Source organism: Vigna unguiculata, chromosome 3 (assembly GCF_004118075.2).
Source record: "Vigna unguiculata cultivar IT97K-499-35 chromosome 3, ASM411807v1, whole genome shotgun sequence".
Lineage (NCBI taxonomy): Eukaryota > Viridiplantae > Streptophyta > Magnoliopsida > Fabales > Fabaceae > Vigna > Vigna unguiculata.
In genome coordinates, this window is record NC_040281.1 from 59,977,807 (window position 1) to 59,990,359 (window position 12,553).

The following is a 12,553-nucleotide window of genomic DNA, read 5'->3' on the forward strand; positions in this document are numbered from 1 at the left end:
GTCGGTGCTAACTTTTTTTATTTGTAATAACATTAATTAAATAAAAGGGTTTTGGCTTTGGTTTTCTTGAGCGTGGATTATGGTGCCAATTGGAACGTGACACGCAATAGATGTCACGTGACAGGCACGCGTTGAAATTTAGCAGTTGGGTTGGGTGTCTGAATTGGATCATGTGCTTCATTGGGGTACCCTTTTTCCATGCCAATTTATAGCTCCTCATCATTATTCATTACTCACTCCCCTTGCATTCAAGAGTTTTGACTAAACAAGTATTTTTTATTCACACAAAACCTGTTGTATTTAACTGCTCAATAACTTATTATTATTATTATATATAACTAACATTTAGTGATCAGTTAATCACACTATAAATATACATTTTAACTTTTGAAATTGCGATAATTTATTTTTAACATTATTATCTCATTACGGTAACCACCACCTATTATACAAATATTAGTCGTTCATTTTTATTTTTTATCTTATTTTTATATTTGATCTTACTCTATTTGAACACTAAATGAGTCTTAAAAACACATTTACCCATTTATACATCAATAATGGCATTTTTTCAATTGAGAAGTTTATATTTGCTAGAATCATGAGACTGATTTTCGTCAATAGAAGTCGAATAAAAGGGCTATGGAAGTTTAGTAAAATTTCAGTTGCACGCTTTTGAATATTCTGGAGATTATTGGATAAGATTAAAATGCTAATGCAGCTCAAAAAATGCGATACTGAAGGCCATTATTCGTCCGTGAAACATGGGAGACAATGAAGAAATAAATATATTGAGCAAAAACCATTTACATCTATCTTTCTACTAATTAACATTTGACAGAAAGCAGTTACAGTGTTCCTTGGCAGTGCATGACTCTCAAAAAATGCATATATTGATACAATTGCCTGAGGGAAGTACATAGATCAAGATGAATTAGCCTCGCCAACTGGCATATCACGTGCATATTCATTCAGGGCAGAGCAGCAACTGCCAAGGTAGTAGATGTAAGTACTCCAAGATATCAATAAATATAATATACACTTCGAAAAAAAAAAAAAACTAATTAATAATGTAATGCTAGCTCCGCTCAAGTTTGCTTTTCCTATTCATCAAGTCGTGGTAGTAAAGCAGTACGCACATAGGTTGTCCAAGGATACTGAATATGAACCAAAAAATCATATTTCCAACCTGACATGTAGACAATAACATTATGGAATCAAATCAACGAATCAAAATCCATCCAGATGATGGAGTTTTTAAGACATTATGAATTAATATGCTTATATACATACCATTGAGTTTCTGAATTTATTTTGCAGATAATGAGTTATCAAGACCAAAGGAACCTAGAAAAAAAGGTATGGATTATCATGTCAATTGAACCAAAAATATGGATTCAAATCTTGGTATAAATCATTATTCCAGATAACACTTTATTTCGGTTTTAAAACAGAGAACATTTTATACGCTGGCTTCACCTTTGTCGGGAAGTGTTGGCAAATTTGTGTTAATTTTACTGTCATACTTTAGTTTAATAATAGAAGGTCAGCAAACAGCAGAATCACAGAGTTACTTGATTTTACCTGAAACATAATTCCACCGAAAGCCCACAATTTGAATATGTGGCAAGGAACAGCAATGCACAGCTGCACTCAGAAGAAAGAGAAATCGTAAGAAAACACCACAACTCTGAAAGAAAACGTCAAAAACAAATTACAACACGTGCAAAATATTATTCATGGATAAAGGAACTAGGGAAATTTTGCTGCCAAAATTAATAGTGATAACACAAGTAGAAACTAGAAAATGTATCAGTCCATTAAATATTCAGCTTGATCCATTTTCAAGATATGCAAATCCCAGTATCTAAGCATGCCAAGGTAAAGGATACAAGGTACTTGAGATTTTGACAGCTAGATTCCTGAGGCCACATCATCAGGTTGTAGATAGTTCAAAGACAAGTAATATATTTAACAAAGTCACAACCTAATTTCTAACTTTCAATCCTCTTCCACAAAGTCCCAAACAATCGAAAGGGTAGGAAGAAAGATACTCCAAGTATAAATTAAAGCAAGTTTCTTTCAGATTTCTATTGTGTAGCATGCAGACAAGCACACAAGCAGGACAACAATTATGCCATAGTACAAAAAAAGGGAAAGAAGAATGTGCAAAGAAATCAACAACACACCTCATGGAATAAAGCAGAAACCAGGAAGGCAATTAAAAGAGCAACGGCCTGTACAGTGATGAAAGATCAAATCATAAATATATCCAGAGCTCAAATAAATAAAATACCACCAATGTTTGACAAAAGAAGAGTCAATCCAAATATTGACCAATGAGAAGCAACTATGTTAATAAGATACTTTTTACACGTAAGACCAAGGGAAAAAATCACAAAAGATATATTAAACATGATTATATTTAATGGAGTTCCTTTGCAATTCTTGTTCATGTGAGTCATCGTTATGCATTCCAGAGTCATTTATCTGAAACAACAGGAACAGTAGATGAAGTTGGATTATTGTCTATCAGTTGACAACTTTCTACTCCGCCCCAAGTGCATCAAACATATCAAACCATAACATTAGTCCATAAAAATATATACATGCTTTAAAAGAACTTACGTAATAGATACGTAATAGACTTATTCACAATTAGAATAAAAGTAAGACGTCCATTTCACTTCAACTATGTTAAATGTGACATTTACTGGCGACCTGAGATGGTAAACAAAGGCATATCCTAAAAAGTGAAGTAAAGTTTAGACCAAATTACTATGCATGATTACCTTCGGTATACCATGCCTTAAACACGGAAAATATAGGTGGCGGATCATCCATTTGTGAACAGGCTGCAATGTGAAATAATCCATTCAGTTGTATACAAATGGTTTAGAATTACATGTGATAAACAATCAAATATATGTTCTGAGATTCAGAACTATTTGTTCAGTAACAGATGGCAAAACGTTGTAACTTCCCTTTCTCCCTTTTGTTAAAATAGTCTGAGATGTCAGTCCTCATTATACATAAAGGGAAAGTTAAAGAAAATATACATATTTGTGTGTTCACATGAATTTCATGCTAATAAGAGACTAAAAATAATTTTGCAGACAAAAAAAATGTTGATCAAAATTCAGTCTGGAAAAGAAACATACCATATTCCACATTCTCCAATACTGATGAAAGGAGCAGCAATACCAAAAATACCAAAAGAGAAGAGAATAGGTCAAAAACCTCCTTGATTAAAATTGAGAATAATGTAAGTAAACACCTAATCAGAACAAACAACTTACATCTTCAACAGTTTTGGCATTCCACCAGTCCTTGTAGAACTCGCGATCACCAAATCGAAGAAGCTCTGCCAGTATATTTAACCTACATTGAAAGAGTCACTAGAAGGATAAGCTGCCTCAAATATGAACTGAATCTTCAAAAAAAAAATCATAGCTTGACCTTTTCTAATACCTACAAATAAGACAAGCAGATTAACATTCATGCTTGCACAAAAAATGAGCATAAATGAAGAGTAAAGTATCCTCACTGGCCACAGGAAATATATACAAACCCATAAATAAAACTAGGGTCATAAATCCCTTACATCCGTCAGAGTTTCACTTAAATTGACCATTAGTGGCTGACAAAAGGCTATAAAGCTAATTTTAGATCTTAATAAGTACATATTCCTGGCAACAATAGTATCTACATGCAAACCTTTAAATCACCTAGATCTTTTCACTGATGATGCAATAACTACTATTGAGGGTTTTTAGTAAGGTGAATATAACTACAATGATGCTTTGAAAGATTAAATAATAACAAACTTATAACATCATCATCATCAGAAAATTGCCAGACTACAGAAGTCAAGGCATTAAACACGAGAAATTAAAACAATAATTATTCAATTTATGGCAAGTGAAGATAACTTCATATTAATATATTGCAAGAAAAATGCACACACATATGCATGTTGAACAAAATAAGGGATCGTATACCAAAGGTGAAAAAAGCAATAGAACATGCAGAGCCACACATATAGATTTGGAACAGAAAGCTTCAGAACTCTTTCGATGGCATAAAGAAGGTCTCCCTTGAAAGGATGCTGTGAATTCTGTACAATAGGATTAATGTACTGCAAAGTAGCACAATCAAAACATCAGAATACCTTTTAGAACTGGAGAAAAAAATGCAAAAATAGAAAAAGAGAGAAAATGTAGAAATGAACAAAATTTATTATCCAGTACTGCTTACTTGTTCAATAATAAAACCCATAACTCCTGTAAATATTATCAGCTTGACAACTTGACGAAACACCCAACCTTTTCGAATATAAGGTGTGCGAGGATAGCTTTGCTAAAAAAGCAGATCATAAAACAAAATACAAATGTAAATATGAGAAATTTTGCTCTCAAGAAAATTAAAAAGTGCAATCCACATGGAGATACATTTGTGCATGAAAAAGCAAAGACAAGTGAACTGTATAAACCTACTTAAAGAGCAACCAAGAAAAATTTTGGCAAATTAGGTAAAAATGATGATGCCAAAGCCAGTCTACTACTCTCACAAAGTATCAGAAATGTATGCTACACTTTATGCCAGGGAGTCATATAATACCCATTCTCTTCAAAGAGACTTCGCTTTTAAACATATTAAAGAGAGAAGTAAGCACTGTAATATGCAGATTGACAAACAGAAATTCAACCCTCTCCCCTTTCCTCTCGCAAGGAGCATGAAGAAGACATTGACAGGCACCTTGTGTCTAGAAACTAGCAGATTGCAATTGGGAAGTACGTGAGGAATTTTGTACAATTGGAAATATAGGGAGAGCTAGAGAAAGGATTTTGAGATTGCTGCCATAGATTTTGCAATGCAATATTTGGTGCTACAAAATGTTGGGTTGTCTATAGGCATGACAAAGAAATAGAAAAGAATTCATATGGAAAATCCTATCAAATGATCACACATAAAACTCACCGGATCAATTAATCTTGTTAGGCCAGAACTTAATTCCTTGCTTGTAAATTAGTGGGGACGGTTAGAGCAATTAATTTGATTATATGTTAAAGAGGACTAGTGAGATGATTTTATCCGAGGATTTGCTCTGTTGTGAAAGGAGAAACACTTGCCACAGAATTATCCCGTTTTCATTGTCCTCATTCAATATTCAGTACAAGAAGCATTCATTTTCTCATGTTCTGTCTCTTGGTTCCCAACAGCATGTCGGGCATTGACTAAAAACCTCAGACATATTCACACCAAAGACATATGGGTAAAGTCCACATAGTTGTGCCTATAAGCAATCTAATAAGAGAAAAATGAATATAATTGTATAATAGGTGAATCTAATGAGACAACTCTACAACCGTTACAAATAAATCTAACTAAATCACTTGAAAGTACTGCTACCTGGTAACATAATGTAGGAGCAACCATGAAGTATACCAAGCTCTTGAAGCTCACACTGTAAGGATAGTCCATATTCACAATACTGGGTACTGCTTCTCCCTATAACACAGGCAACATGTTTGAATAAGTGGGGGAAACAAGTGTGTATACATCACACATTCACACAAGTGAAAAGCTAATCATCCATATATAAGGAAGTCATAAAAGGGAAAACAGGATGGAAGCAATTTGAGTAAAGACAAAATAAACTGTACTTTAGAATATTATGATGTTTTAAGAGAACATGATCTGCAAAATACAGCTTAGTCAAACACAATATTCTTGTTTTTAAACTAATCATCAAATACATCATAAACATATAGTCCTCTTTAAAGTATACCAATAAGTGGAAATGAAATTTTCTACCAACTTATAAGTGGGAACGTTTGTCCTTAGTTAGTTATTTAAATTGTGAGGAAGGGGTCTTTGATACTGTCAAAAGCAGTTTCAATTTAGTGGTTTAGTCGGTTTCTGTTTCAAGATAGTTTCTATTTGTTTTCCCATAAACAGTAAAAACAACTCCTAAAATCAAGGACCAAATCTTTTTTCAGTGTATATACACTGAAATACACAATAAAATATATGCTTCATCATTTCCCAAATAGAAATATTCAATTACTTCTCTGCAACTTTTATCTTCCAACATTTTTTTTTATCTCAATTAAAAACCAAAAATTGGTACAAGAGCTTTCTTTTTAAGGGACCTGTGAAATGGATGCTGAATAATGTTTCTCACATGTTACTCCTCCTATCTTTGATGGGAGAACTGTGACCTTTGGATTTGTGGGACACTGCAGAAAAGGATGGTTAAGTCAACAATTCTTGGAGTGGGACTTATTTGTTAGGAAATTTCACTTAAATTCAATGAAAGAGAATATCATTGAATTGCGGAGCAAGGTGCAAAAATCTGAAGAAGATCAAGCTAATTTCGGAATAAGTCCCCAAGTTGGCACTAGTGTTACTGAAGATGCTCTAAGAGAAAATGTGTTTGGAACTTTGTCTAAAAAAGAAGACAAAACAAAGGAGAAAGCTGCAAAAGTGGAACATGGTGGGAAGTGTTTAAAAGCCTATGATTGAGAACTTATTCAGCATGTTGAACTTTTGAGGAAGTTAGAAGTTTTCCACCTCCAAGGCAAGGAGTGTTTGGAACTTGCTTCAGATGCTGCCAAAAAGGTTTTTGTTTGAATAAGTCAGTTGGTAAATTGATAAGAATCTGCCATCATGTTGTTAGTGGTTTAGTCAGTTTCCGTTTTTAAGATTTTTTTTTTTTTTAACTTTGTTTTCCCTTATCAACAATAACTCCTAAAATTAAGGAGAAAGAGTTTTTTAGTGTATTTAATACTGATATGCATGATAAAATATATGCTTCAGCATTATCCATAGGGAAATATTCACATAAATGTTATCATGTTAATAACTTATGTCTTGCATGAACTTATGTTTTGTTTGGTGTATTTTGAACTAATTTAATAGTATTGTACTACTTGACTTAGTTATTTTATTACTGAGGTTTACCTCTTTGCTTTATTATGTTGTTTATAGGTATTTTAATGTTTTTTTATACAAAGTAAACTCTTATCAGTTTTTGAGTCGAGTTTAAAAAGCTTTCCTAGTTTACATAAACCTAGGGTTGCTCATGAGTTTTGGAGGCATAAAGCCTAAAGCAAGGGCTTTACTTGCTTGGGCTTGAGCCAGCCTTGACATAAACCAAACTTAAGAATGAGACTTTTTTTTTTTCTTAGAGGCCTAAAGCAATTAGTACTAAAATAATCTTTTTTTGAGGTCTTCTCTTTCTTGGAGGCCTAAACATTAGTACAAAAAAAAAAATTGCAGCATTTTTTCTTGGAAGCCTAAAGCAAGGGCTTTACTTGCTTGGGCCTTGAGCCAGCCTTGACATAAACTCTAGAGTTTTACAATGTTACATTAGACCATGTTTAGTTAAGGAAAAATTAGATGAAAGAAAGATCAGAAAGAAAAAACAAAACAATGAGAGAAAACAAAAAAGAGAGAAAAGTTTACTTCGGAAAAAAAAACTTCTCTCTCCATTCAAACAGAGGGTATAATATTACCTTCTCAATTGATTTGGTAAGCTGTCTCATATCATAGTTCGTATGTGCATAAGACACCAATTTTAACCATACAACGCAAGAAAATAGCATTAAAGTGACACCCGATAGAAAAGCAGAATCACACCTGCAAAGGAATGTTACAGGTCAGTAATAATAATCCATCTGCCCTATCCTTATCTATGAAATGACTAACGCACAACCATAAGAATATTTTATCCTTCAGCAATCATCTTCATCGCTCAATGTTCATATAGCAATCCAATAATAATTTGAAAGGTAATTCAATTCCATCGTCAGTGCAGGAGGGTGACAATGTTTGTAATGTAACACCGTACCAAGTATCAACTTAAAGTCATATTCTATAAGACAATTCTTTCAAAATGGATGGTGTAACAACAAATGTCAAAACAAAAAAAGGAGCCAAGACTGCAGACCTAGAATAGATTTTGAAGAATATATGGCAAATAGCTAAACTAACCTGAGGATCACTAGAATTGGATACAAAACTGAAGCTGAGGTAATGATTATATGAAGTAGAACAACGACCTGCAACATTAAATTCAATATAATATTCCTGTGTATAGAGATATTGAAGATTATTCGGTTAAAAATAGCACATTACTACTAATCATATATAGTAAACGAAATTTAACAAAAGCTCACATGGCTTGATCACTTACTGATTCAGGTATACAATTCCGTTGTGCCAACTTCTCCACTACAAAGGCAGTAAAAGGAAATACCACAAGAGAAAGGCTGCAAATGCGTACAATCACATACTGTTACAAAACATTTCAAGAAACAAACCTCAAAATAATTAAACAGCACATAGTTTATCCTTATGAGAGTTCATGAAGGGCATTACCAACACATGAAAAGGGGCCAGTCACTCAATGAATATGAACTAAACCAAAAGCCAGACTTGATCAACAAGCCATACTGCAATAAAACACACAATAAGAAAGACAATAAATACTGAACCGTCAAAATTAAGGCCATAAATAAAATACAGAAAATTGTTGCAGGTGAATGGACAATTAAACAGGAAAGAGCAAAACCTTCATTAGATTCTCGATTATGAGTCTGCTATTTACTGCAACAAGTACTACGATACAGAGGTTGAAGAGGCCCGCGTGACTCTGCAGCTGATTGAATAATTAGTAAACAAATACAATTACAGAGTAGGTAAGAAAAATCCCTGATCCACCAACTGTATTAAATTCAAATCATAAATTGATACCAACAAGTTTCTAGTACATATAAATGAATCAAACAAACTCCCACTACAGTAACACGCACTATTTAAAACACCTCAAAGACTCTCTCATTCATGACCGTGTTTTTTCTTTCTGAGTTGTTAATTATGCCGAACGGGAGCAAAACGGCAAGGTTCTGTTCATTTTCAATTAGTTTCGGAGTTTAAGCATCGTTAAGGACGAGTTAACGGCTAGAACCTGACGGAAAATGCTGTCGGAACTGAGAGGACTTTCCTTGACTCTACGGTGAGCGGGGACCGAAGGCCGGTAAGCGAAGTCGAGGTCGGAGGTTTTAGTCTCATGCTTTTGTGGTGGTTGTGAATAGCCGACCGCGCTGTCCACGGTGTCCATGGAGTCATCGGAACCGGAATCCTTGGCCAAGTCTTCGCCGGAACTGTCGGTGGACTCCGGCGAATTGTAGAGACCACCAGCGGAGGTGGCGTTGGGCCTCCGGCGCACGGTAGAATGGTCGATAGCAGTGGCTATGGTCTCAGGCTGATCAGAAATCGCCATTGTAGAAGAAAACAGAAACAGGTTTCGACTATTGTTTTAATAATAATTAAAATTAAAATCTGAAGAGAAGAATCAAAATTTCCCCCTATATATAGGGTTTACCACTCATTGACCAGTGTCAATATGAAATTTTCAGAAATTAATTTTAATTCTTTTGTAATAAATAATACATTAAACTCTCTTAGTAAAAGCCATGCATTCTACATTTTCATAAATTAGAATGACATATTTTCAGATATTTTTTCATGTGCGTTACACAAATTAAAATAGCAGTATATGTATAAGTATTTTTAAATATAAAAATTATATTTTAATTATTATAGTATATAGATGTTTTGAGCATACATTAAATTTGTATTTATGATAATTAATATATATTATTGTGATACATTTTAATTTTAATTAATATTGAAATTAAAGTTAGAAAGGAATGTGTTGATTTATGAGGGTAGGAAGAAAGAGAGAAAGTGTAAGGTAGTGTGATTGTGATATTTGTTGGGTTGTGATGATACAAAGATAGAAAGGAATATGGTTATTCCCATAAATCTCTGAAAGCGGTGCTGAGAGATGCTACTTTACGAGAAAAAAAGAAAGATTCTTTCCGTAAGAAACTTTTCATTCAAAATTTCAGATTTTTTTTAAGAAAAATAATTATTTTATAAAATTTTGAATAATGAAACCCATACAAATATATTTTTTTTTATTTTTTGTCATTTAGAATATGAGACTAATTCCTCGCTTTTTTTCTATGGTGGGAAAAAAAATTAATATATGAAAGTATGACGTGTTCTTACAGTTTTTTTTTTCCTACAATTTTCAAGATATGAAACTAAAAGAAATATGTTTTTTCTACTTTCTTTCTATTCCCTTTCTATATAAATACGTATATATAAGATTTTAGATTTGGACTTTTCAACATAAAATTTCCATGCTTTGATATCTCAACAAAACTTGCAAGCTAAAATAAAAGTAATTAGTTGAAATAATGGGTAATTCATTAATATTGTTTATTTCTTAACCTATAAGACTCTTCAAATGTTAAAACAAAGGTGAATTTAATGATTTAAATGTGGAAGACACAAAAGTATATCATAATGTTTAGCTTTATGTTCAATTTATAAATTGCTACTATCTTTGTTCTTTGACACATCTTTATCTCTCCATCTTTTCTTTCAGATCTAAGTTTTCTCTTTTTGGAGACTCCCTTAGATTAATTTTTTCATCCAAATACTTTTTTTATGTCAAAATATGGTTCATGAGAAAAATATTTTGAATTGTGTTAATTTCTTAATTTTTTTTCTTTCAAAATATCTTCTAATTTTGTAAATGAAAAAGAAAAACATAAAAATGAAGTTCATATTTATTTTTCAATTAGTTCTTTTAATTATAGTTTAGAATTCGATTTTTCAAAATATTTAACACAGTATATTATTTAAATAATTTTTGACTCATGTTTTATTTTGAAAAAAAAAATCTTTATTTCATTTACATATATTATATGCCTAAATTTTATTGTAATACATCTTTAATATTCTCTTCAAATATAAAATATTTAAAAAAATCAATAATAAATAATATAATAAATTGAAAATTTTATTTTAGAATAAATATTAAAAAAATATCTTAAAATTATATTATAAATTTAATTTAACCTTTATAAAATAAAATTTATATTTATATAGTATATTTTAATCATATATATATATATATATATATATATTTAATTTATATATATATATATATATATATATATATATATATATATATATATATATATATATATAATTGTGAGATTAAAACTTCTACTTATTTCAAGAAAAATAAAACTCATTCTTAATTTATATTATCTAAGAACTCAATTACATCATCAGTGTTAAAAAAAAGAGAGAAAGTTCATAACTTTCATATATACACTAGTTTACAATTTTTTATGTTGTATAGATCATATCAAGAATATTTTGTAAGAAGTATTCAATAAAAATCATGTACTTGAAATTATAATACGTGCTTTAACTCTAGTATAAATATGTTTAAATTTGTCGAGAATTGTAATAAAAGTTAAAATAAACAAAAATAAATAAATTATATGCAACTCAAAAGAAATTCAGGAAAATATAATATACTTGAGTATTATTTGTATAATAACTCACTAGACTAAGAGCTGCCACGAAAAATAAAATGTAAATATAAAGTATAATAAATAATAGAGTAAAGGTAAAGATAAATACAAAAATTTATAGAACATTATTATATAAAACTGCGTATTAAACTCTTTGAAACCACTTATGAGTTGTAATAAAGAAATACATTTTGGAGCAAAACTGCATGTTTAAAAAATTATTATCAAGTCTAAACTCATTTGATCTTTGAGATTGAAATATATTTTGTATTCTTCAAGTCATGATAAATTTATTTATCCGTTGAAATTCAATATTGAAAAGTTGTGTATTAAAAATGAAAAAATAAAATAAAATAAAAGGTAATAAAAAGTGATGAGTGCTTGCAATTACACTCTATCTCCCTTCATCCATGAAAATTCAATCATCACAATAACCCTTTTGATTGGGAAAGAAAAGAAAAAAATGGTAACTAGAAGTCTACAACAATGCTATAAATGACCATTCTATTTTACTAAAATCAGGTTTTCACATAATATTTGTTTGAAAAATATAGCAAAAACACAAAATGAAAACTACTTGAAAGAGATTTAGACTTCATTAATCCCACTCACTTTGGATTTAACAAAAGGTCTCTCCTTTAATTGGGTGAAAAGAGTTGCAAGAAGAAAATAAAATTAAACTTACCCTAAGTTTGAGGTTGGTCTTAATATTAGTTTTTTCTATAATTAACAAAAATAAAAGAAACATTATTTTATATTTTCTTCATAAATTATTCTAGAAGCTCATTGAAATAAATTAAGACTTATTTTTAGAGGATGAATTTATCTAATAAACACATTTTATTTTTCGACAATTTGGGTTGATATATTGGTTATTTAACTTGTTTTCTTTGTTCTGCGATAATGTTTTGACATTTATGAAACTTTTTTAGTATTTACAATTTTGCAACTTCCAAAAAAAATTTATGGTAGACATTATTATAAAATTTGACATCTTACCTAAATATTTCAAAGTTATAAATAATTTGTTATCATATAAAATTTTATTAAAAAAGCAATAATACAAAGCATGAGAATCAAATAAAAAATGACATTTTACAAAATACAAATTATATTTATTATGAAAAAAATCTAAATAAATAATG

The 12,553-nt window shown here is 30.8% G+C and overlaps 1 protein-coding gene across 4 annotated transcripts; it reads right to left on the reverse strand.

Moving 5' to 3' along the window:
• Nucleotides 1–770: 770 nt before the first annotated feature.
• On the reverse strand, nucleotides 771–9,352 carry LOC114178989 (diacylglycerol O-acyltransferase 1A). 4 transcript variants are annotated; one of them, XR_003603416.1, is made up of 17 exons: nucleotides 8,975–9,352; nucleotides 8,579–8,665; nucleotides 8,386–8,459; nucleotides 8,201–8,276; nucleotides 7,999–8,066; nucleotides 7,521–7,644; nucleotides 5,413–5,511; nucleotides 4,258–4,359; nucleotides 4,002–4,138; nucleotides 3,300–3,381; nucleotides 3,162–3,182; nucleotides 2,793–2,855; nucleotides 2,438–2,490; nucleotides 2,190–2,237; nucleotides 1,585–1,647; nucleotides 1,294–1,347; nucleotides 771–1,189 (listed from the first exon to the last, which is right to left on the reverse strand). XR_003603416.1 is itself a non-coding variant. In XM_028065163.1 (16 exons), the coding sequence occupies exons 1-16, from the start codon at nucleotides 9,287–9,289 to the stop codon at nucleotides 1,079–1,081; spliced, it is 1,524 nt and encodes a 507-aa protein (XP_027920964.1). In that variant the 5' UTR covers nucleotides 9,290–9,352; the 3' UTR covers nucleotides 771–1,078. The 4 variants fall into 4 exon arrangements, 3 of the variants coding, with proteins under 3 accessions (XP_027920964.1, XP_027920965.1, XP_027920966.1); XM_028065163.1 differs by lacking the exon at nucleotides 2,438–2,490; XM_028065164.1 differs by lacking the exon at nucleotides 2,438–2,490 and having other exon boundaries at nucleotides 8,579–8,659; nucleotides 8,975–9,289.
• Nucleotides 9,353–12,553: the final 3,201 nt, after the last annotated feature.